Source organism: Terrapene carolina, unplaced genomic scaffold (assembly GCF_002925995.2).
Source record: "Terrapene carolina triunguis isolate 2854851 unplaced genomic scaffold, T_m_triunguis-2.0 Scaffold84, whole genome shotgun sequence".
In the NCBI taxonomy this organism is placed as follows: Eukaryota; Metazoa; Chordata; order Testudines; family Emydidae; genus Terrapene; species Terrapene triunguis.
The window spans coordinates 2,890,377-2,912,892 of record NW_020664435.1 but is presented as its reverse complement, the minus strand read 5'-3'; the positions used below and the strand labels follow the sequence as shown (position 1 = coordinate 2,912,892).

The following is a 22,516-nucleotide window of genomic DNA, read 5'->3' as shown; positions in this document are numbered from 1 at the left end:
GTAGGTTAGCAAATAATGCCTGGTGTAAAAGTAGCATTTTCTGAGAAAATGTCACGAAGCAATCAGCAGGGCCTAAAAAAAAGAGAAGAACCAAAAATACAGGACTGCTCAAAGCTATAACACAAGACTGATGGGCTATAAAGCAGGTTCACCCAATGACATCGGCATTCCCTAGCATAACCACTGCCAGTGGTGTTTCACAGAGAGATCCCCTTTCCCACGGTCAAGGGTCTGACAAATGGCCTTGCAAAATATTAAGCATCTCTTTGGAATACAAACAGAAAAAAAGGAGAACAATGGATTAGTACAAACAAGGTTCTTGCAATGGTATTGCTACTTTTTATAAGATGGCAAGAAATGCATGCTTATAAGTGAGTCACAAGAACAGAAAACATGCTCTTAAACCAATATCCCAAATGTATCTTGCTTAGGTCACTTGAAGTGAGCCATTTAACCACCATTTAGACTCTGAATGACTGCCAATGACAAGTCACATTTTATAAGTGCAAAATGTTTTTGGCAAAGTGAAAAATACAAAACCTCAAACTGTACTAATAAAAAAGTATTCTTAATTGCCAACATAGGGCCTGATCCCACAAGCAGACAATACACCGAACTCTCATTAACTTCAATGGAAGTTTTGTGCACATAATGTTTAAAGGATCAGGACCTTAATCATTGTTAGTGCGTGTATAACGTGTTTACACATTGATATATATATCAATCAACACACAGTGTGTGTGTGTGTGTGTGTGTGTGTGTATGTATATATACACACACAAAATGGCTGTTGAATAAACTTGAGCTTGTAGCTGTTTTGAGATTCATCAATCACAGTATATAGCTTATATAGCTTCTTATTTGTATCTTGTTGTAACAAAGCTATTCAATGACACCTGAAGGTTATATACTGCATCGTTTTAATGCCTCTAAGATGGGTTTGTTATGAGACAACAGTGCATTCTGTCTTGTCAATGGGACTTCCAGAGGGGATTGAAGTATATCCAACCGTCACCCTGTAAGAAAATTAGGGAGATTTTACAAATTTTACCTTTCAATTTTTAAAAAGATATACAACACACTACTAAAATAGATTCAATAGAAGCTAAAGGAATACTGTCAAGATATGGCTGTCTGAAAACCCTGTACCTACTACAATTACAAATAACACGTAAGATTGCTAAAACTAAATGGTTTTAGTGAAAGCCTTTTACACTTTATTTTGTACAACAGACAACACTGCGTGTGTAGAGTGAGTTTCACCCGTGTTGAAAAAGTCCTTATAACTATCAGCAGTGGAAGATAAAAAACCTTAAAAATTACTTGACAAGAATGTTTTAGAAAAAATTCTAAGTTGTGCTAGCTCAATGGTGCTCTTATCAAAAACTGGAATTTTCTTAGTTTTTCTATTTTGCCCATTTAAATATGAAGTTGTTTTGAAAACAAGTATTTTCTTTGCGTTTTATCATATTCTGCATCTGCAAAAGGAAGAGAATATTTTTACCTCATTTCCATTCCATACAAAGAATTAATCAACGGTGCCAGAAGTATTACTAGACATGGTTCAAAAATATCTTGCTCAAACTTCCACAAAAATCGTAAAAGGGCCTGAATATATTAGATCATATCCTACCCTCAATCTGCAGAACAACGTCCACCACTGATAATGGGGGCTGTAAATGGGAACTACAAGAATAAGGATTACCATTTAGTCTATAATGTCAAATATTTCAATACACAATTGTTTGTAATATGCTAGAGATCGGGATTTCATTATCCATACCCTTCTGGGTGTAGTTTCCTAACACTTAAAGCCTTTGGATCCAACTATCTAAAAAACTACTGAAGTAGTTTAGATGCATATTTTAAATTTTGTAAACAAAAAACGTCAGTAACAGATAAGATGAAAAAACAGATCAATGTAATATTTTCCTCCACTTCTTTAAAAAAGCTAAACATTTCTTTGCAATTGTGGAAACCCAAACAGCCAGCTTGAGCTAGAGCATCAGAACCAGAAAATGAAGTGACCAATCTAGTTTCATCATCCAAGATGAATAGAGTAAACATCGCATAATTGTTAAAAATATTTACATGTAATAAACTTTAAATGGTATTAGTAACAGTGATTTTCTTCTCAATTGTCTGATTTTTGTCCTCCACTTTCCTTTTTAAAGTAACTGGAGCATCCAGACACTGCTGCTGATAGGGACAGTGAAATCCTAACACCCAGATCTAAAGGGCTGTTAATTCTTTCTTACTGTCCCCATCATGCAATGTACATGAATAATCCCATTGTGTCCAATGGTACTACTCACATAAGAATGTAAAAATGGCCATACCAATCAAACCAGAAGTCCATCTAGCCCAATATCCTGTCTTCCGACAGTGGCTGGTGCCAGATACTTCAGAGGGAATGAACAGAACAGGGCAATTATTGAGTGATTCATCCCCTATCCTCCAATCCCATCTTCTGGAAGTCAGAGGTTTAGGAAAACCCAGTTCATGGAGTTCCATCCCTTGACTAATAACTAGTACATCTTGACTAATAGCTATTGATGGACCTATCCTCCATTAATGTGTCTAATTTTTTTAAATCCAGTTATACTTTTGACCTTCAGAACATTCCCTGGCAATGAGTTCCACAAGTTGCCTGTGCGTTGTGTGAAGAAGTACTTCATTATGTTTGTTTTAAACCTGCTGCCCATTAATTTCATTCGGTGACCCCTGGTTCTTGTGTTAGATGAAGTACTTTCACCACTTTCACCATTCTTGATTTTACAGACCTCTATCATATCCCCCTTTAGTTGTCTTTTTGCTAAACTGAACAGTCTTTTTAATCTCTCTTCATATGGAAGCTGTTCCATACCCCTAATAATTTTTGTTGCCCTTCTCTGTACTTTTTCCAAATCTAAGTTATCTTTTCTGAGATGGGGCAACCAGAACTGCACGCAGTATTCAATATGTGGGCATACCATGGATTTATATAGTGACATGATGATACTTGCTGTTTTATTTTCTATCACTTTCCTAATGGTTCCTAACACTGTCAGCTTTTTTGACTGCAACTGCACACTGAGTGGATGTTGTCAGAAAATTATCCCCAATGACACCAATATCTCTTTCTGTAGTGGCAACAGCTAATCTAGACCCCATCATTTTGTATGTATAGTTGGGATTATGTTTTCCAATGTGCATTACTTTGCATTTATCAACACCGAATTTCATCTCAAATTTCATTTTGTTGCCCAGTCACCAGTTTTGTGAGATCCCTTTGTAATTCTTCGCAGTCAGTTTTGGACTTAACTATCTTGAGTAATTTTGTATCATCTGCAAACTTTACCACCTCACTGTTTATCCCATTTTCCAGATCATTTATGAAGATGCTGAACAGCATTGGTCCCAATACAGATCCTTGGGGGACCCCACAATTTACCTCTCTCTACTGTGAAAACTGACCATTTATTCCTATCCTTTGTTTCCTAACTTTTAACCAGTTACTGATCCATGAGAGGACCTTCCCTCTTATCCCATGACCGCTTACTTTGCTTAAGAGCCTTTGGAGAGGGATCTTGTCAAAGGCTTTCTGAAAGTCCAAGTACACTGTATCCGCTGGGCCACCCTTGTCCACATCTTGTTGACTCCCACAAAGAATTCTAATAGATTGGTGAGGCATGATTTCCTTTTACAAAAGCCCTGCTGACTCTTCCCCAACTTATTATATTCATGTATGTAACTGATCATTCTATTCTTTACTATAATTTCAACCAATTTGTCTGTTACTGAAGTTAGGCTTACTGGCCTGTTATTGCCAGAATCATCTCTGGAGCCTTTTTTAAAAATCAGCGTTATAAATTAACTATCAGCCAATCATCTGGTACAGAGGCTGATTTAAGTGATAGGTTACATATCACTGTTAGTAATTGTGCAATTTCATATTTGAGTTCCTTCAGAACTCTTGGGTGAATACCATCTGGCCCTGGTGACTTATTACTGTTTAATTTATCAATTTGTTCCAAAACCTCTTCTATTGACACCTCAATCTGGGGGCAGTTCCTCAGATTTCTCACCTAAAAAGAATAGCTCAGGTTTGAGAATCTCCCCCCACCCTACATCCTCTGCAGTGAAAACCGATGCAAATAATTCATTTAGCTTCTCCACAATGACCTTATCTTCCTTGAATGCTCCTTTAGCACTTCAATCGTCCAGTGGCCCCACTGATTGTTTGGGAGGCTTCCTGCTTCTGATGTACATTAAAAAAATGTTGCTGTTTGTTTGTATGACTTTTATTAGTTGCTCTTCAAATTCTTTTCTGCCCTGCTTAATTATACTCGACTTGCCAGAGTTTATGTTCCTGTCTATTTTTCTCAGTAGGATTTGACCTCCAATTTTTAAAGCATGTCTTTTTGTCTCAAAACTGCCTCTTTCACTGTTTAGCAATGGTGGCGTTTGTGTTTTTTTTGGTCCTCTTACTAGTTTTTTTTCTTTATTTGGGGGACAGAGTCACCCATCTGCTGTCCAGACTAGGAATCCCAAGAAGTGTGCTGCTTGCCTAGAGCTAGAATTGCCACTGAGACTCATCAAGGCCTCGGACTGCTGCCCCTTCCTACTTATCCATGTGGGCACCAACGATACTGCCTAGAATGATCTTGAGTGGATCCCTACAGACTACATGGCTCTGGGAAGAAGGATAAAAGAGTTTGGGGCACAAGTGGTGTTCTCATCCATTCTCCCTGTTGAATGAAAATGCCCGGGTAGAGACTGCGTGGCTACTCAGGTGGTGTTGGCGAGAGGGCTTTGGCTTCTTCAACAAAGAGCTGATGTTCCAGGAAAGAGGATTACTGTGCTGGGATGGCTCCATTATCAACTACTGGGAAGAGCATCTCAAGACATCATCTGGCTAACCTGAGCTTTAATCTAGGTCCTAGTTACCATAGACTCTTCCATAAAGGGGAAGGGATGCAGATTGGGATAAGTAAAGAACATGTCAGAGATCTTTTAACCAACTTGAATGAATTCAAATCAGCGGGGCCAGATGCTATTCACCTCAGGTTACTGAAGAAATTAGCTGAAGAAATCTCAGCGCCACCGGCAATAATATTGACAAACTCATATGTGACAGGAGAGGTGCCCATTTTTAAAAAGGGGGGAAAGGAGATGATGAGGTACTATAGACCAGTCAGCCTGACTTCAATACCTGGGAAGCTACTAGAGCAATGTATAAAACATTCAGTTTGCAAATACCTGGAGGATGAAGGGGTAATCGCTAGCAGCCAACATGGATTTATCAAGAAGAAATCATGCCAAACCAGTTTGATTTCCTTCTTTGACAGGGTAACCGATTTGGTAGATAGGGGGAATGTGGTGGACTTCAGCAAGGCTTCTGACACAGTCCCACATGACATTCTGATAAGTAAGCTGGAGAAATGTGGACTTGACAGAACTACCATTAAGTGAATACATAATTGGTTAAACAACCACAAACAAAAAGTAGCTATTAATGGAATGATGTCAGATTGGAGGAAGGTCTCAAGTGGGGTCTAACTGATCGCCATATTTGGGGTCGGAAAGGAATTTTCCCCTGGGTCAGGTTGGCAGAGAGCCCGGGGGGGGGGGGGGGGTTTGCCTTCCTCTGCAGCATGGGGCATGAGTCACTTGCAGGTTTAAACTAGGGTAAATTGTGGATTCTCTGTAACTTGAAGTCTTTAAATCATGATTTGAAGACTTCAGTAATTCAGCCAGCTGTTAGGGGTCTATCACAGGAGTGGGTGGGTGGGGTTCTGTGACCTGCAATGTGCTAGAGGTCAAACAAGATAATCATGATGGTCCTTTCTGACCTTAAAGTCTTTGAGCCATTGCTGAGCATCAAGCTTTTTATTTTTAAATGGCCAAAAATATGGATTTAGATGTCTAATCATAGAGACCAAATTTATAAAAATTCAGGCATAAATACATTTAACCGAAGGCAGGTAAAAGACAGCTTAAAAAGGAGAACAAGTTTTACAAAATCTAAAATAAATGTCTGATTGTTTTTTAGGAGTCAAAGTTTGGAAAGATCAGAGAGATTTAGTCACAATCACAATGATACAAATCAAAAGCTGATTTTAATTGTTTGCACACACACACTCCTCACTGTACTGTGGAATTCCATTACATTTAGGGTTACCATCCGTCCGTATTTCCCCGGACATGTCCGGCTTTTGCGTCTCTAAATAGCCGTCCGGGAGGAATTGGTAACAAGGTTAAAAGGTCCGGGATTTTTCCCCTCCCCTCCCTCCCTCCCTTCCATGCAGAGTGCGGCTGCTGATTGGGCGGCTGGGCCGGGTTGAGCCACTCCCATTGGCCTCCAGCAGCCAGAGCCCTCCCCTGCTCCCCCCTGCTGCCTGCAGCGTGTTTTGCCTACACGTGGACATGAGCATGGTGAGGGGAGTCCCAGGGGGCAGTCAGGGAGCGGGGGAGTGTTTTGGGTCCCCGGCCCCTCCACCTGCCACCCCCCCCCCCCCCCCCCCCCCCCCCCCCCCCCCCCCCCCCCGCCTGCCTCTCCCATGCCTGCTTGTACTGCCAGAGCCGGCAGCAACTGCTGTCTGCTGCCCCCGGGTCCTAGTGCCCCCCATCCACAAATGGCAAGACAGGCTGCCCTTACCCTGCCCTTTCACCCTAGCCCTGAGCCTCTCCAACGCCCCACACCCCTCATCCCCAGCCCCAACCCTCATCCCCCCGCACCCTAATCCTCTGCTCCATCCATGAGCCCCCTCCTGCATCATGAACCCCTCATCCTCAGCCCCAACCCTCATCCCCCTGCACCCTAATCCTCTGCTCCATCCCAGAGCCCCCTCCTGCATCATGAACCCCTCATCCTCAGCCCCACAGCCCTCACCCTTGCACCCCTCCTATCCCCAAACTCCCAAACCCCCTCCCCCTTCCCACACCCCCCCTCCTGCCCTCAAACTCCCTCCCAAAGCCTGCACCCCCTCCCTTTGCACCACCTCCCACCCCCAAACTCCATCCCAGAGTCTGCACTCCTCACCCCCTCCTGCACACCCACCCCCTGCCCCAGCCCAGAGCCTGCACCCAGCACCCAAACTCTATCCCAGAGCCTGCACCCTGCACCCCTCCTGCACCCTAGACTTCCTCCCCCCACCCAGGACCTGCACCCCAGACTTCCTCCCCCCACCCAATCCCCCTCCCAGAGCCTTAGGCAGGTGGTGGGGGGGGCGGGTTCTGGGCACCACCAAAATTTCTACAACCCTGCCACCCATGCGAGTGGATAAGCGTCGGGGCAGTCAGGGGACAGGTAAGTTCCTAGGGGGGCAGTTAGGGTGGGGGGTTCTCCGCAGGGGGCAGTCAGGGGACAAGAAGCGGGGAGTTGGGGGTTTTGAGGGGGGCAGTCAGGGGGTGGGAAGTGGGAGGGAGTGGATGGGGCGGGGCTAGGGCGGGGCTCCTCCTCCCCCCCCCCCCCCGTCCTCTTTTTTTTTTGTGGAAATATGGTAACCCTAATTACATTCCTATCTTAAAGCAACAAAGAAATGCTTTGGTGTGATTCACATTACCTCGTTGGTAAAATACTTTGGTTTCCAGGGTGTATTAATAGCCACACGTTGCCTCTCCTCTGCTCGCTGCCTTTCCTCAAGGCGGTGCTTGTGCTCCGTTGCTGCATCGATATTGCCTTCTTTCAGGGAGTTGGTGACATGTTGCCAAAGATGCCTGAGTGATTGATCACAGATAAACACAGACAAAATAGAATGAGAACTCCTCAGCAACAGTACAGTGCCTTGTAAAGAGAAATATACAATTGCAGGATAAACTTGCCAATTCTTTTTCATATAATGATGGTGTGTTCATCACATCAGACGTCAAGAATTATAACATTCAAAAACCAGTCGGAGAACACTTCAACCTCCCTGGTCACTCAATTACAGACCTCAAAGTCGCAATACTCCAACAAAAAAAACTTCAAAAACAGACTCCAATGAGAAACTGCAGAATTGGAATTAATTTGCAAACTGGACACCATTAAATTAGGCTTGAATAAAGACTGGGAGTGGATGGGTCATTACACAAAGTAAAACTATTTCCCCATGCTAATTTTTTCCCCTACTGTTACTCACACCTTCTTGTCAACTGTTGGAAATGGGCCATCCTGATTATCACTACAAAAGTTCTTTTTCCCTCCTGCTGATAACTGCTCACCTTAATTGATTACTCTCATTACAGTTGGTATGGCAACACCCATTTTTTCACGTTCTCTGTGTATATATAGCTTCCTACTGTATTTTCCACTGCATGCATCCGATGAAGTGGGTTTTAGCCCGCGAAAGCTTATGCTCAAATAAATTTGTTAGTCTCTAAGGTGCCACAAGTACTCCTCGTTCTTTTTGTTCATTATCTGGCACTCTACTTGTACCATCTCAAACAGACTTTGAAATACACCTCTACCCCAATATAACGCTGTCCTTGGGAGCCAAAAAATCTTACCACGTTATAGGTGAAACCGTGTTATATTGAACTTGCTTTGATCCGCTGGAGCACGCAGCCCCGCCCCGCCTCCCCCCCCGGAGCTCTGCTTTACCACCTTATATCCGAATTCATGTTATATTGGGTCGCGTTATATCGGGGTAGAGGTGTATCACTTTTTTAATCCTTTTCATTGTATTTTAAAGGACACGGTTAACTACTTTTACTGCAGTCATGGTTTAACATGTATATTGTTTATAATATTTTAAAGCTCAAAAATACATGTATTTTCCTCCTATTTAGCAAGTGTGAATCTCTCACCCCATCGTATTAAACTATGGACCTGATTTTCAAACGTGTTCAGCACTCAATATCGGGCTACTTCATTTAGCTGCCTGACTGGGAGCTGTTGGGTGCTCAGCTCTTGAAACCTTGGCCCCACATCTTCAAATTAACATGACCATTTTTGATAACTGCTTTGTGTCCAGACCTGTGTGTAGCTCATTAATGAAGATATCGTGCAGAGTTTGACCTGTGCGCTGGTTGGCAGAGGAAGCTCACCACAGTCCTTTTGCACCTGTTACTTTAAAAAGCTTCTACTTCTGAACTTCAAAGTAGTGTATTAAAAGAACTTAGGAAGATAAGATCTCAAGGACAGTCCCTACCAGGTTACAATAATGTTCAGTTTAGAACCAAATTTGGTCCTTATCTGTTTGACAGTATGCATATGAACGAACCGTGTGTCTGGCCAGCACAGAACCCAAATTCAGAGTGCAAATAGTAATGTTGTGCAACATGTAGCAATATGGACCAAAAGTTATCAGAACACTTAAGTTCTTCTGCTTCAGAGCATAACTTTTGTAATGTGTAATTTTCAGTGGTGTTTAAGTGAGCCATTATTTAAAATTTATTAAATTGTGACTATTCAGACAGGGACTGAGTATTTACAGTCCATCTGCTAGTGTTAAAAATAAAACAGATACACACTGGAACTGCTGGCTTCCTCATTCACACTCATTTTTTTCTGGCTAGGATACAGCAAAAAAAAAAATGCATTTATGAGAGAGGGAGCATGTCTATTAGCTAGAACATTTCTGACCAAGTGCACCCATTTGTAAAATGGATAGAATGTATTCATTCACTACAAGGTGAAGCTTCATTCATTCATGCTCTTTAAGACTCTCTCAAATGGCAATTAACAGGTGCGACATTATAATTGAATAAAATATTGGTCTTCTAGTGACAAATACGTAGACAAATATTTACAGTAAATTCTAACACAAGTTCTCTGATATAGTGCGTCAAAAAGTCAGGTAAAAGGTGTGGATGAGTGACAATTTTTTTAAGTATTTTTATGTTGTATACAGTCAATAGTTCTAATATATAGCTGTGAGAAATAGACATGAAATTGAATATGTAGAAATGACAATTCAGCAACTACTCACAATGAAGCAGACATAGAAATTGCATTGATTACCTTTCGTTTTTAAACTTTACGAAATCCGCACTAGCATTTTTCATTTAATAACTGAACAGCAGTTATATTGCAATTTATGTATCAAAAGTAGCTCTGAAAAATCTGTGTATGCAGCTTTCCCTACTCTCTGCCTATAAGAATTTATACTACCCAAAACAAGAGCTTTACTGAATCACACATGAATATACAAAGGTTGCTTCCATATTAAGTTTTTGTCCAAGCTTCATAAACCATTATGATGTCCATAACCTCACCTTGATTCAAATGGACCTTGTTTTGCTATTGGTCTAATCTTTTTTCGGATAACGGGCAGTTTGGTGGTGTCAATCACTTTGGTTTCTCCATTGCTGTACGTAAATTCCAGCGTGCCATTCCATTCTCCTTGTGCCTTACACACAATGGTATTGGTGGGATTGTGTTTCACTTCTGCTGTAACCCTAATTCCAATATGACAAAAGCCACAATAAAATATACAGTTTATCTTAGTGCCACCATATTAAAAGGACTATAATCCACTAAATTCAAACCGAAACAGGTGCACACAAGAGCTACTAGGATGATCTGAGGAATGGAAAAACTACCTTATGAGAGGCGACTCAAAGAGCTTGGCTTGTTTAACCTAACCAAAGAAGCTGAGGGGAGATATGATTGCTCTCTATAAATACATCAGTATTAGAAATACCCATTATAGAAATACCAGGGAGGGAGAGGAATTATTTAAGTTCAGCACCAATGTGGACACAAGAACAAATAGATATAAACCAGCCATCAACAAGTTTGGGCTTGAAATTAGGCAAAGGTTTCTAACCATCAGAGGAGTGAAGTCCTCGAACAGTCTTCCAAGGGGAGCAGTGGGAGCAAAATGTCTAACTAGCTTCAAGACTGAGCTTGATAAGTTTATGGAGGGGATGGCATGAAGAGACTGTCTACAATGGCATGTAGCTGATCTGCGACTGCTAGCAGCAAATATCTCCAATGGTCGGTGATGGGACACTAGATGGGGAGGGCTCTGAGTTACTACAGAGAATTCTTTCCCAGGTGTCTGGCTGGTGGGTCTTGCCCATGCTCAGGATCTAACTGATCGTCATATGTGGAGTCTGGAAGGAATTTTCCCCTGGGTCAGATTAGCAGAAACGCTGGAGGGTTTTCGTCTTCCTCTGCAGCATGGGTTACTTGCAGGTTTAAACTAGTGCAAATGATGAATTCTCTGTAAACTTGAAGTCTTTAAACCAGGGATGGGCAAACTTTTTGGCCCGAGGGCCACATCTGGGAATAGAAATTGTATGGTGGGCCATGAATGCTCACAAAATTGGGGTTGTTGTGCGGGAGGGGGTGAGGGCTCTGGTTGGGGGTGTGGACTCTGAAGTGGGGCTGGGGATGAAGGATTTGGGGTGCAGGAGGGTACTCCCGGCTGGGATCGAGGTGTTTGGAGGGTGGGAGGGGGATCAGGGCTGGGGCAGGAGGTTGGGGCTTGGGGACAGGCTCAGGGGTGCAGGCTCCCAGTGGCGCTTACCTCAAGTGGCTCCCAGAAGCAGCAGCATGTCCCTTCTCTGGCTCCTATGCAAAGGCACGGCCAGGTGGCTCTGCACGCTACCCAATCTGCAGGCACTGCCCCTGCAGCTCCCATTGGAGTGCTGGAGGGGGCCATTGGAACGCGTAGGAGCCAGAGCAGGACCATGCCGTGGCTTCCGGGAGCCACGGGGAGCAGCCCCCAACCCTGTACCCCAGCTGGAGAGCTGGAGGGGGGCCATGCCGCGGCTTCCGGGAGCCGCATGGTGCGGCCCCCGACCCTGACCCCTGGTTGGAGTGCTGGAGCGGGGCAAGCCCCAGACCCTGCTCCCCAACGGGAGTTCGCGGGCCAGCTCAAAACAGCTTGTGGGCTGGATCCGTCCCATGGGCCGTAGTTTGATTTGAGGACTTCTGTAATAGACCCGTAACCTCTGGCTGAGTTACTGGAGTGGGTGGGTAAAGTTCTAGGCTCTGCAATGTGCAGGAGATCGAAGTAGATGATCATGATGGTCGCTTCTGACTTTAAAGTCTATGAGTCTGAGTGTCCAAGCAATTTTAAAAATCAACTGCAAACAGATATGTTTAAATTACAAACAGAAATCTGACTTTGCTGCATCAAAGAGAGCAAGTGCAGACTGTGTGGTAGATCTGTGCTGAGATATGCCAGCCATAGATCTTCTAGCATAGCTGTGGCTTGAGTTAAAAATACACATCAGTCTGGGTTTTCAGCGCTAACTCAGAATGTGTTTGCTATAGTGGACTGAAGAGAGACACTTAACATTGTGTTAAAAATACATCCAGATATTAAAGCTCAAAATCTGACACCCCAGAACCTTAACATTGTTACATACTGATGTGAAAGGTCCCAGATTCAAAGTATCTATATTTGTTTTTTCAAACCTACAAATCACATTTTAAACCATTTTTTTAATGGAAAAGCTGTAATGAGGTGCTGGCAGATGCAGGAAGGTTTTGTTTTATTTTTTAAAACATTTTATAAATTCAATTTGGCTTTTGCGTATTAATTACACACAGACACACCCACACAATTTTACAGTAATAAATACAGAGAACTGAAAAAGTTTTCAAGTACACTCCAACATACAGTACAAAAGGAAGCAACCCAATAGACAGCAGTTTCAATACCTATGAACTTTTCCTCCATAGAAAGGCTTGGTGTGGAATGTGACAATAGCAGAATAGCCAGTCTTGGCACAGTTAATACTGACTTTACCTCCAAGCTCCACCCATGGAATGGTAAGTATAGAACGTGCATAGGCACTAGGCAGCGTGAACACATATTCTTCCTCATGTTCCATTAAGTAAAGAACACCTAGGAGAGAAAGGTTGGAAAGTGAAATGATAATAGCGTACTGATGAGAACATGCAGCCACTGGCCAGTTACTACCAGCAAATGGTAATTCACACAGCCAGAGTAATAGGAGACCCTCATCATGAAGTCAGAGTAACTCTACCAGTAAACCTCCCTCAGAAGAATTCTGCTCAAACATAAAAAGGTATGGCTTCAGTTCTGAATTTTAACCAAGTGTTACTTCAAAATGATACAGGATAATTGCATTTGCTGATAACATAGGTTATCAATAAAACATAAGTACAAACTGGTAAGACCAAGGGGGGAAAAAAATCTCATAAGAGCCAACTCAGTAAGTCTGAAACACTTTGTAGCTCCCTCTATCCCCATTAAAAAAAAAAAAGCTCTTTTGGGAGAAAGAGCCCTAAGAAGAGTGGTCCGGGGAAGGAAGTCCTCTAGAACTTTGCTCTCTCAATATAACAGACTTTCTCCCATGCATTCTTTCTAGGCCCCGCATCCAGTAATAGAATGCATGCTAGCCCACTTACGGAACACATTTACCCCTGCCACTCCTCTCAACTCTGCTCTCCCCTTTGATTTGATTCTTTTCTATATGGGGTCTTATGCTGCCCACATTGCTGTAGCATTTGAATGCCTTCCAGGAGGACATTAAATGACGTAACCAAACATCTGCCACATCGGGTTCATTCTCTCTCTCTCAACCTCTCCCCAGAAGAAGCCTGTGTGCAATGCAGTGCCCTTCTGTTCTCCTTGGGAACCTACCTGCTGCCGCCACCTGATCCCACCCCACTGCACTAGTTTGCTCTACTCTTTGCTGCACGTGTGACTTGTCTGTGGCAGCTGGAGCAGCACTTTGAATCCATCTGGCTCCAGTGAGAGGCCAGCAGCAGCAGGGTGCAGGAATCTTCACAGCTAGCTAAGGAAGCTGGCTGCTGCTCCCTGCCTGGTCAGAGGATCTCTGTGTCTGAGGCTTGGTTCACACTACCCACCCCTGCCGACCTAGCACCTGGTGTAGAGCGCGCTATATTGACAGGAGGGCTTCTCTCACCAACACAGATACCGCCTCTTGGGGGGGGGGAGAGGGGGGAGTATCTATGCTGACCGGAGAAATTCTCCCGGCAGCATAGGTAGCGTCTTCACTAAGCGCTGCAGCTGCACCACTGTTAGTGTAGACAAGCCCCGAGCCTCTACCACCACAATGAGTGGTTCTGTCCCATCATAACTGTGGGTGGGTTTTCAAAATAAAGGACATTTGTAAAGTACAGCAAATAGGAAAGTGAACGATACAAATATATGCTGCATACACGGCACATGAATTCTGCAACACCAAATAGCCTTGGTCCAACAGGAGATATTGTCTCACCCACCTTGTCTCACCAAATACCCTTACATTTCTTAAGCTGAACTGCTCAGTCATCAAAAATAAAGTTAGTTCTATCGACTTTGATTTTAATGTTTCTTTTATTTTTCATTTTAATAGCTTCCTAGGAGCCAAAATGGTGGCTTTGGGGGAAAAAAAATTCTTTGCAACAGAGATTTAAAAAAATAACCCACCACACCACTACATACTTAGAATTCAGAGGATCTTTGACCATCAAATACACCGCTACCTCGATATAACGCCACCCGATATAACACGAATTCGGATATAACGCGGTAAAGCAGTGCTTCGGGGGGGCGGGGCTGCGCGCTCCGGCGGATCAAAGCAAGTTCGATATAACGCGATTTCACCTATAACGCGGTAAGATTTTTTGGCTCCCGAGGACAGCATTATATCGAGGTAGAGGTGTAACAGTTTTAATGCAAATTGGATGTAAAAACCTTTACAATATCTGTTTAGTATGAGCCATTTTCCTCGCAGTACTGGGGAAAGTTCACAACATAAAAATAAATTAGTATTTCATTTTTGCCAATATAAAAATATATTCTCAGTACAGGATATAAAGACAAACCTAAACGATTCAGAGTTTAAAAGAAGGAGTTCTGCTATAGCATTATTTAAAATGTGGTACTCCAACTCATTGGACTAGGTAGAATAAGGAGCTTAGTCACTTCAAGACTGGACGTGTTTCCAGAGGCATGTAAACGTCTTTAACAAACCATCATTGCTTTCTGCAGCTGCTCTTGTTCCTTCTGTACACTCAACCTGCCAATAATGAAACAGCCAACACCTCTATTCCCCAAGCGAGTTTGACACAAATGACCTGGAAGATGTATGGAAGGAGGGACAATGCAACAGAACAAGCACAAGAAAGTGATGGAGTAAACTATTTTTAATGCTTTGCATTGGATGGTCAAAAGTTTCCACTTTGCATGCTGCAATCTCAGCACCACCATGAATAAATACTGACAGTATGGCAAGTAAGAATGAACACACGCTTAACAAGCAAGCTGTGTGTAGAGCTTTTGGGGGGGGCGGGGAGAGGAGGAGTGCTGTTTTTTTTGGCTAAGCCTCATTGGGTATGTCTACACAGCAAAGAAAAACTTGCAGCTGTATGTGCCAGCTGGCTCGGGCTGTGGGGCTGTTTCATTGCTATGTAGACTTCAGGGCTTGGGCTGGACCCCCCAGGCTCTAGGACCCCGCAGGGTGGGAGAGTCCCAGAGCTCGGCCACCAGCCCAAGCCTGGAAGTCTACACAGCAATGGAACAGCCCTGCAGCCTGAGCCCCACGAGCCTGAGTTGGCTGGCATGGGCCAGCAGCCGGTTTTTCTTTGCGGTGTAGACATACCCATTGTTTGTGTGTGTGCAGGAACACCCCATTCCAAAACGCTACAACAAAGCTGAAGTACATACTTTGCTTAGAACGATTACAGGAAAGTTTACATGGGAAGGAATCACCACCATCACCACACTGAAAATGTGCCAGGTAATCGCAGTTGGCATTCCTGTACCTCCTATTAGTGACGGCCTTATTGCTGAAGAATTACATGCCTAAGCTGCAGCATAAACGCAAACCAATGTACGACTAATAAATCAGCATTAAAGCAAAGAGGACTTTCATATTATTAGCTTACCCAACAAAAAAAAAAGCTTAAATTTTACAGACATATCATTTTAATCTTCCATAATTTTCTCTGACTACTTGTAAAACTCCAGGCTGGCTTCCCATTTCATCAGATTCTGCTTAATTGGAGAAACTGTTTCAGGGTAAAGCAATGAAAGGTATTTTATTAGATGGAGCCTCACATACAACAGGTGATATTGGGACAGAAAATAACTGAGGCACTAAGAGTCCAAACACTGGCAATTTAGGCCCAGGTCCTCGACGGTATTTAAGTGTCTAACTTCCATTGGAATCAGACACCTAAAAACCTTTGAGGATCTGGGCCTTAGTCTCTCTCTCTTCCCTCCTCGTACAGGCAAGTGGCTTTATTTACAAACACTTTTTTTTTTTACCCATTTAGGTTTGAGCCCAACCCCACCAACTGGCAAAGATTTTCACAGTGTGTACAACAGTCCTGAAGTCTTGCCCCAAAGTTTGACACTAATTAGTTATTGCAGGGACGCACCTGAGCACTCTGCAGTGGCTATTTTAAAATAAAAAAATACTTTCACTGATGCATTGTGAAAGATATCTTCCTTCAGCCCCTTTTCACACCACCCAAGAGAGCGTTTTAAAATTATTAGGTTGCAAACAAATAAGGACCTACCTACTAATCTTTTTGGCATACATCCCTCAAAACACTCTGTATTAATACAGAAGGAGAAGTGGTCTGAGCTCCCAATTTAAGGGTAAAATGCGATGTTTCAGTAAGGAGGTGATCAATCAGAAATGCCTGTTTTATAATTCCCTTGCACAATCACATGCATTTCACAGTTCATCCATTCTGCAAAGGGCCTCTGCCTATTTGGACTTTCAGTCTGCTGTGCTGAGCACAAGTACAGTCTTCTTCAGGATTATTAGCTTACAGTTCTGCTTCAAGTCTATCCTCTGCATTGTAGACTAATTTCAGTCCTTAAGAATTTACACTAACAATTTTTAGTACCACCCATTGGTGACACTCTCTATAATGGTATCTGTGACGGGTTGGATCACAGAAACCCCCTTGGGAGCTGCCACCCAATGTACCAAGACTACCCCTGCTCCTGTTTTCCCTGCCAGGTCAGGACTCCAGCACCCTGTCTTGCAGAGCCAGACACTCCATCTGCCCCAACACAGACCCAGGGTCTGAATTACCTGCCCCAAAGCTGCAAGTTTACCCGAAAACAGCTCACAGAAGTGTGCTTGTCTTTAGCACTCAGATGCCCAACTCCCAATGGGGGCTAAACCCAAATAAATCCGTTTTACCCTGCATAAAGCTTATGCAGGGCAAACTCATAAATTGTTCGCCCTCTATAACACTGATAGAGAGATGTGCACAGTTGTTTGCTCCCCCAGGTATTAATATATACTCTGAGTAAATTACTAAATAAAAAGTGATTTTATTAAATAAAGAAAGTAGGATTTAAGTGGTTCCAAGTAGTAACAGACAGAACAAAGTAAGTCACCAAGTAAAATAAAATAAAATGCGCAAATCTATGTCTAATCAAACTAAATACAGATAAGTTCCTCACCAGTTACAGAATGCTCCCTTTTACAGGCTAATCTCCTTTTAGTCTGGGTCCAGCAATCACTCACACCCCCTGTAGTTACTGTCCTTTGTTCCAGTTTCCTTCAAGTATCCTGGGGGGGTGGAGAGTTCCTTCTTTAGCCAGCTGAAGACAAAATGGAGGGGTCTCCCACAGGTTTAAATAGACTTTCTCTTGTGGGTGGAGACCCCCCTTCTATGCAAAGTCCAGCCCCAAGATGGAGTTTTGGAGTCACCTGGGCAAGTCACATGTCCCTGCATGACTCAGTCTTTACAGGCCGAAGCCATTGTCCACATGGTATCTTGTATGTCTCCAGGAAGACTTCTTATGTGGATTGGAGCATTCCAAGATGCATTGTTCCCCAAGTGCTTCCTGATCAGGTACTTAACCTTGCAAATTCCTTCCTAAAGAAACTGATCAACTGCCTCCCAAAGCTTACTTAGAAACCAAGCAAGTATACAGCCCATATTCTTAACCTCAAGTAGAAAATGATATATGTGTACAGATAGGATGAATAGATATAGTAGACCATAACCTTTACGGAGATATATCACATGGCACAGGCAGCACAAAACATATTCCAGTTATGTCGTACATACATTTATAAGCACACACCCCCATAAAGCATTATGGGGTACACTGTCACAGTATCCATGCTAGAAAACAACATTAGTGAAGAGCTAGAATTTAAAATATTGTATAAGACTAGCAATTTCATGAGCAGAGAATAACTAGTTTTCTGCATATCATTTTAGTCTGTCACTTCTTAATGCAGCTACTTCAGTCTGACACTGGCTAATAAAAGCAAAATAAATGAGTATCGGGGAAGAAGTAGTGGAGGGATTTATTAGTCTCAGAAGTATTAATGCAGCTGATAAAGGTAGCCCACGGCTTTGCTTTCTGTTCCCTTTTTTAAAACAAGTGGAAGCTACAATTATGAATACAAATAAATAAGAAGTTTGGGAAAAACAAACCTGAAGCCATTTATAAGAACAGTTCTCAGACACACTATCCATGGAATCTGAGGGTAACATTTTCAAAAGCGACTAAGGCTCTTTTGAAAATTTTACCCTAAATCTCCTTTGCATTTATCCCAGTAGGGAATCGTAGCACATATCACAAAAGAAGAAATGCGAACTCAATAGCATTAAACTGTTGTAGGTCAATTTCTTTTCTAAGAGCAGGATCTACTACAGGTTGGCTCTCCAGTCTTCATCAGTGCAGTTGTTCCGTTGGCAGGACTGTGACATGGGAATAAAAATACACAATACTGATGGTTCACTGCTTCCTGAGAATGGTTCCACAATTTCAGTCTGAACTGCTGCAGTTTCCTCTTGCATAGGCTGGTCTCTGGGGTTAGCCTTATACAGAAAGCCAGGAGACCCAGCAGTTTGATGCAAACTCTGATCAGAGGATGAATGTAACGCATCCTGACTGCCCTCTTTTCCATAGGGAAGATTTTAACTATGGTACTGTCAATGTAAATTTTCAGATGAGTGATTGTCTAGGGACAGTTTTCTTTAGGGAGATGATAAAATTGTTAGTCATCACGGTACTAAGAGCCTTCTGTGTAGCCATTTTAGAATCTGATTGGGATAATCCCAGATCAGTATGTGTGCAAATTTCCTGGGTGCTGACGCACACAATCATCCATCACCAATAACCCTGGGCTGATGAGAGGCTAAAACGGGAGATCACATGGAAACCTCAGTAATTTTTGTTGGCATTGAGACAGGTATCTCTCGTCAGAACTGTTACTTGGATATGATATGAGATTTCTGGATATGATAAAACCTGAGAGACAATCTCTTAACCTTTATCTAGACATCCTCATGCAGAACAAATAACATCCTAGAAAAAGGACTGTGACAGAGCGCTGAGAACCAGCAGCTGAACCTGCGCTCTGGTCACTGCAAATCGAATTAGTTCCCCTGGAGAGGGCCTGACTGAGGGAAGGAGTGGCTAATTACTAGGTCAACCTGGGCCGGGGAGCACTAAGGAGCTAATTAGCCCATTAACTGCAAGAGTAGAAAAGGAGCACAGGGAGGAAGTGTAAGTGACCTGGAGACTATACAGTATATTTTTGGCTGACTAAAATCAAGGGAAAGCTAGATGAAATTGCTATAAAGTGGGTGCACAACTGGTTGAAAAACCATTCTCAGCAGTTATCAATAGTTCACTGTCAAACTGGAAGGAGGACATATCTACTGGGATCGCACAGGAGTCTATCCTGGGTCCAGCACTAGTTAATATTTTTACTAATGACTAATGATATGGAGTGGAGAGTATGCTTATAAAATCTGCAGATGACACCAAGCTGGGAGAGGTTGCAACTCCTTTGAAGGACAGGATTAGAATTCAAAATGACCTTAACATATTGGAGATTTGGTCTGAAATCAACAAGATGAAATTCAATCAAGTGCAAAGTACTTCACGTAGGAAGTAAAAATTCAGTGCACAAATACAAAATGGGTAACAACTAGCTAGGTGGTAGTACTGCTGAAAAGGATCTTGGGGGTATACTGGATCACAAACTGAATATGAGCCAACAATGTGATGCAGTGCAAAACAAGGCAAATATGAATTTGGGATGTATTAACAGGAGTGTTGTATGTAAGAAACAAGATAATTGTCCCATTCTACTTGGCACTGATGAGGCCTCTGCTAGAGTAATGTGTCCAGTTTTGGGTGGATGTGGACAAAGTGGAAAGAGTCCAGAGAAGAGCTACAAAAATGATAAAAGGTTTAGAAAACTTGACCTATGAGGAAAGGTTTAAAAAGCACACAAAACACATTAAAGGCTGTTATAAAGAGGGCAGTGATCAATTATTCTCCACATCTACCAAAGGATAAGAAGTAATCCCCATAGTCTGTAGCAAGGTAGATTTAGAGTTTTTTCCTAATAACTAACATAACTATAAGGATAGTTAAGTACTGGAATAGGGGTCCCAAGGGAAGTTGTGGAATCCCTATCACTGGAAGTTTTTAAAAACAGGTTAGAAAAACACCTGTCAGGGACAGTCTAGGTATGCTTGGTCCTCAGCATGGGGAGGGGAGGGAAGGACTACATGACCTCTTGAGGTCTCTTCCAGCCCTTGAGTTCCTATCCTGCCAATCCCCTACCAATGCTGTACTTTGTGAACTGATTTTCCTACAATACGTATTGATGAAATACACAGATGAGATGCTAGGTCAATAGTGCAATAATTAACTGCAGAAGAGACATGTGCAATTTAATGCTTTCCTCTGATTGTTCAGGGATCAATATGAACAACAAATCATTCGGGGTCATTGATGGCCTAGAGCAGTTTCCTAATGTAACAGGCTCCTCACACTTCATCTACGTTATTCATTACATCTGTTAGACGTAGGGTGACCAGATAGCAACTGTAAAAAAACAGGACAGGGGGTGGGGGGCAATAGGCACCTATATAAGAAACAATCCCAAAAAAACGGGACTGTCCCTTTAAAAACAGTACATCTGGTCACCCTAGTTAGATGGGGACTAAATGTTTGTTCTGATTAAGGCATACATGGCACATCAACAGCTACAATGATTCACACTGTGAAATCATGAAATAGTGGCACACTAGAATCTCACTCCTATGGTCTCATGAGTGTTTAAATCATTTGTGCTACATTGTTTTTTTGACAATCATTGAGGAGATCTATCTAAAATATATTCGAATTGGAAAAAGCACAGAGAAGGCCAACAAAAATGATTAGGGTATGGAAGAGCTTCCATATGAGGAGAGATTAACAAGAGTGGGATTGTTTAATTTGAAAAGAGACAACTAAGGGGAGATAAGAGAGAGGTCTATAAAATCATGAATGGTGTGGAGAAAGTGAATAAGGTGGTGTTATTTACCCATTTACATAACACAAGAACTATGGGTCACCTGATGAAATGAACAGACAACAAATTTAAAACAAACATAAGGAAGTACTTCTTCACATAACACACAGTCAACCTCTGGAAATCATTGCCAGGAGATGTGAAGGGCAAAAGTATAACTGGGTTCAAGGAAGAATTAGATAAGTTAATGGAGAATAGGTCCATCAATGGCAATTAGCCAAAATGGTCAGAGTGTCCTTGTCCGGGTGTCCCTAGGATTCTGACTGCCAGAAGCTGGGACTGGATGACAGGGAATGGGTCACTTGAAAATTGCCCTGTTCTGTTCCTTCCTTTTGAAGGACCTGGCCGTGGCCACTGTCAGAAGACAGGATACTGGGCTAGATGGAAAAAGGAAAGAGCTTTGAAATCCTGGGATAAAATATATTGTAAATACAAAATTACTACTACTGCTAAACTACTACTAATTTTTAAGCTAACTCCAGCTGTCTGAAACACTTAACTATAAAAGCCCCACCATCCTGCTAAATTAAGAGTCATTTACTCCCATGGAAGTATGCATTACAGGAGCTGCAAAACCCACAACAGATTATTTATTCACTGCTACTATGCACATTCCCTCAGAAAAAGGTGTAACATCCCTTGTATCAAATCCTTCACAAGTTTTAACGCTTCCTTTTAATTTTTAAAGTATCACCTAGAAATATAGACTTTTTTTTTTAAAGTTAGCAGCCATCTGATAATGTAAAACAAAGAAACATACAACCCACAACAAAAGTTTCAACCCTATATTCTTCGTAAAATTAACCAATAAACCTAATGCATAGGGCTATCAATTCTGCATCTTCATGAATTTTGCTGCCTTGCAACAAAACAATACATCTCAGTATGAAAGGAACCTCAATGGTTCTATGCTAGACAAGTATTAAACTAAATATGTTTTCACTAAAATATGCTCAGATTTTCTGCCCAATGAAATGTCTGTTTGGTGGCTCTTTGCAACATATAAAACTGTATAATGTAAGAAACGGTTACTTTTGCTCCCCCCATCCTTGCAAATTTAAATCCCAACGACATTCTATTTCATCACATCCTCTTTTTTCTTTCCACTAAAACATCAGCTATCATTAACCAGATCTTGGCATTGTGGAAACATCAATTTTTATTTGCAATGCACCTCTGCTACTCTCATTCAGAGTGACCTTTTAGGTAAGGAAACTGCTAAACACTGTACAATGGTTTCATCAGGTAAAGCACTTTCTAGGTGAAAGCTGAGACACCTCATTTCACTTGTAAACCACATTCAGAGATGATGGGATAGCAC

General features: G+C 42.3%; 1 protein-coding gene across 1 annotated transcript in view; it reads right to left on the bottom strand.

The window, feature by feature from the left end:
* Positions 1 to 891: 891 nt before the first annotated feature.
* Positions 892 to 22,516, bottom strand: part of OSBPL10 (oxysterol binding protein like 10) — a 170,024-nt gene continuing 148,399 nt past the window's right edge. Inside the window, exons 9-12 of the mRNA XM_026649361.2 lie at positions 12,584 to 12,770; positions 10,183 to 10,365; positions 7,548 to 7,701; positions 892 to 1,016 (exon numbers count right to left, since the gene is read on the bottom strand). Of these exons, the coding sequence (XP_026505146.1) occupies positions 972 to 1,016; positions 7,548 to 7,701; positions 10,183 to 10,365; positions 12,584 to 12,770 (569 nt within the window). The 3' untranslated portion in view covers positions 892 to 971. The remainder of the gene's footprint in view (positions 1,017 to 7,547; positions 7,702 to 10,182; positions 10,366 to 12,583; positions 12,771 to 22,516) is intronic.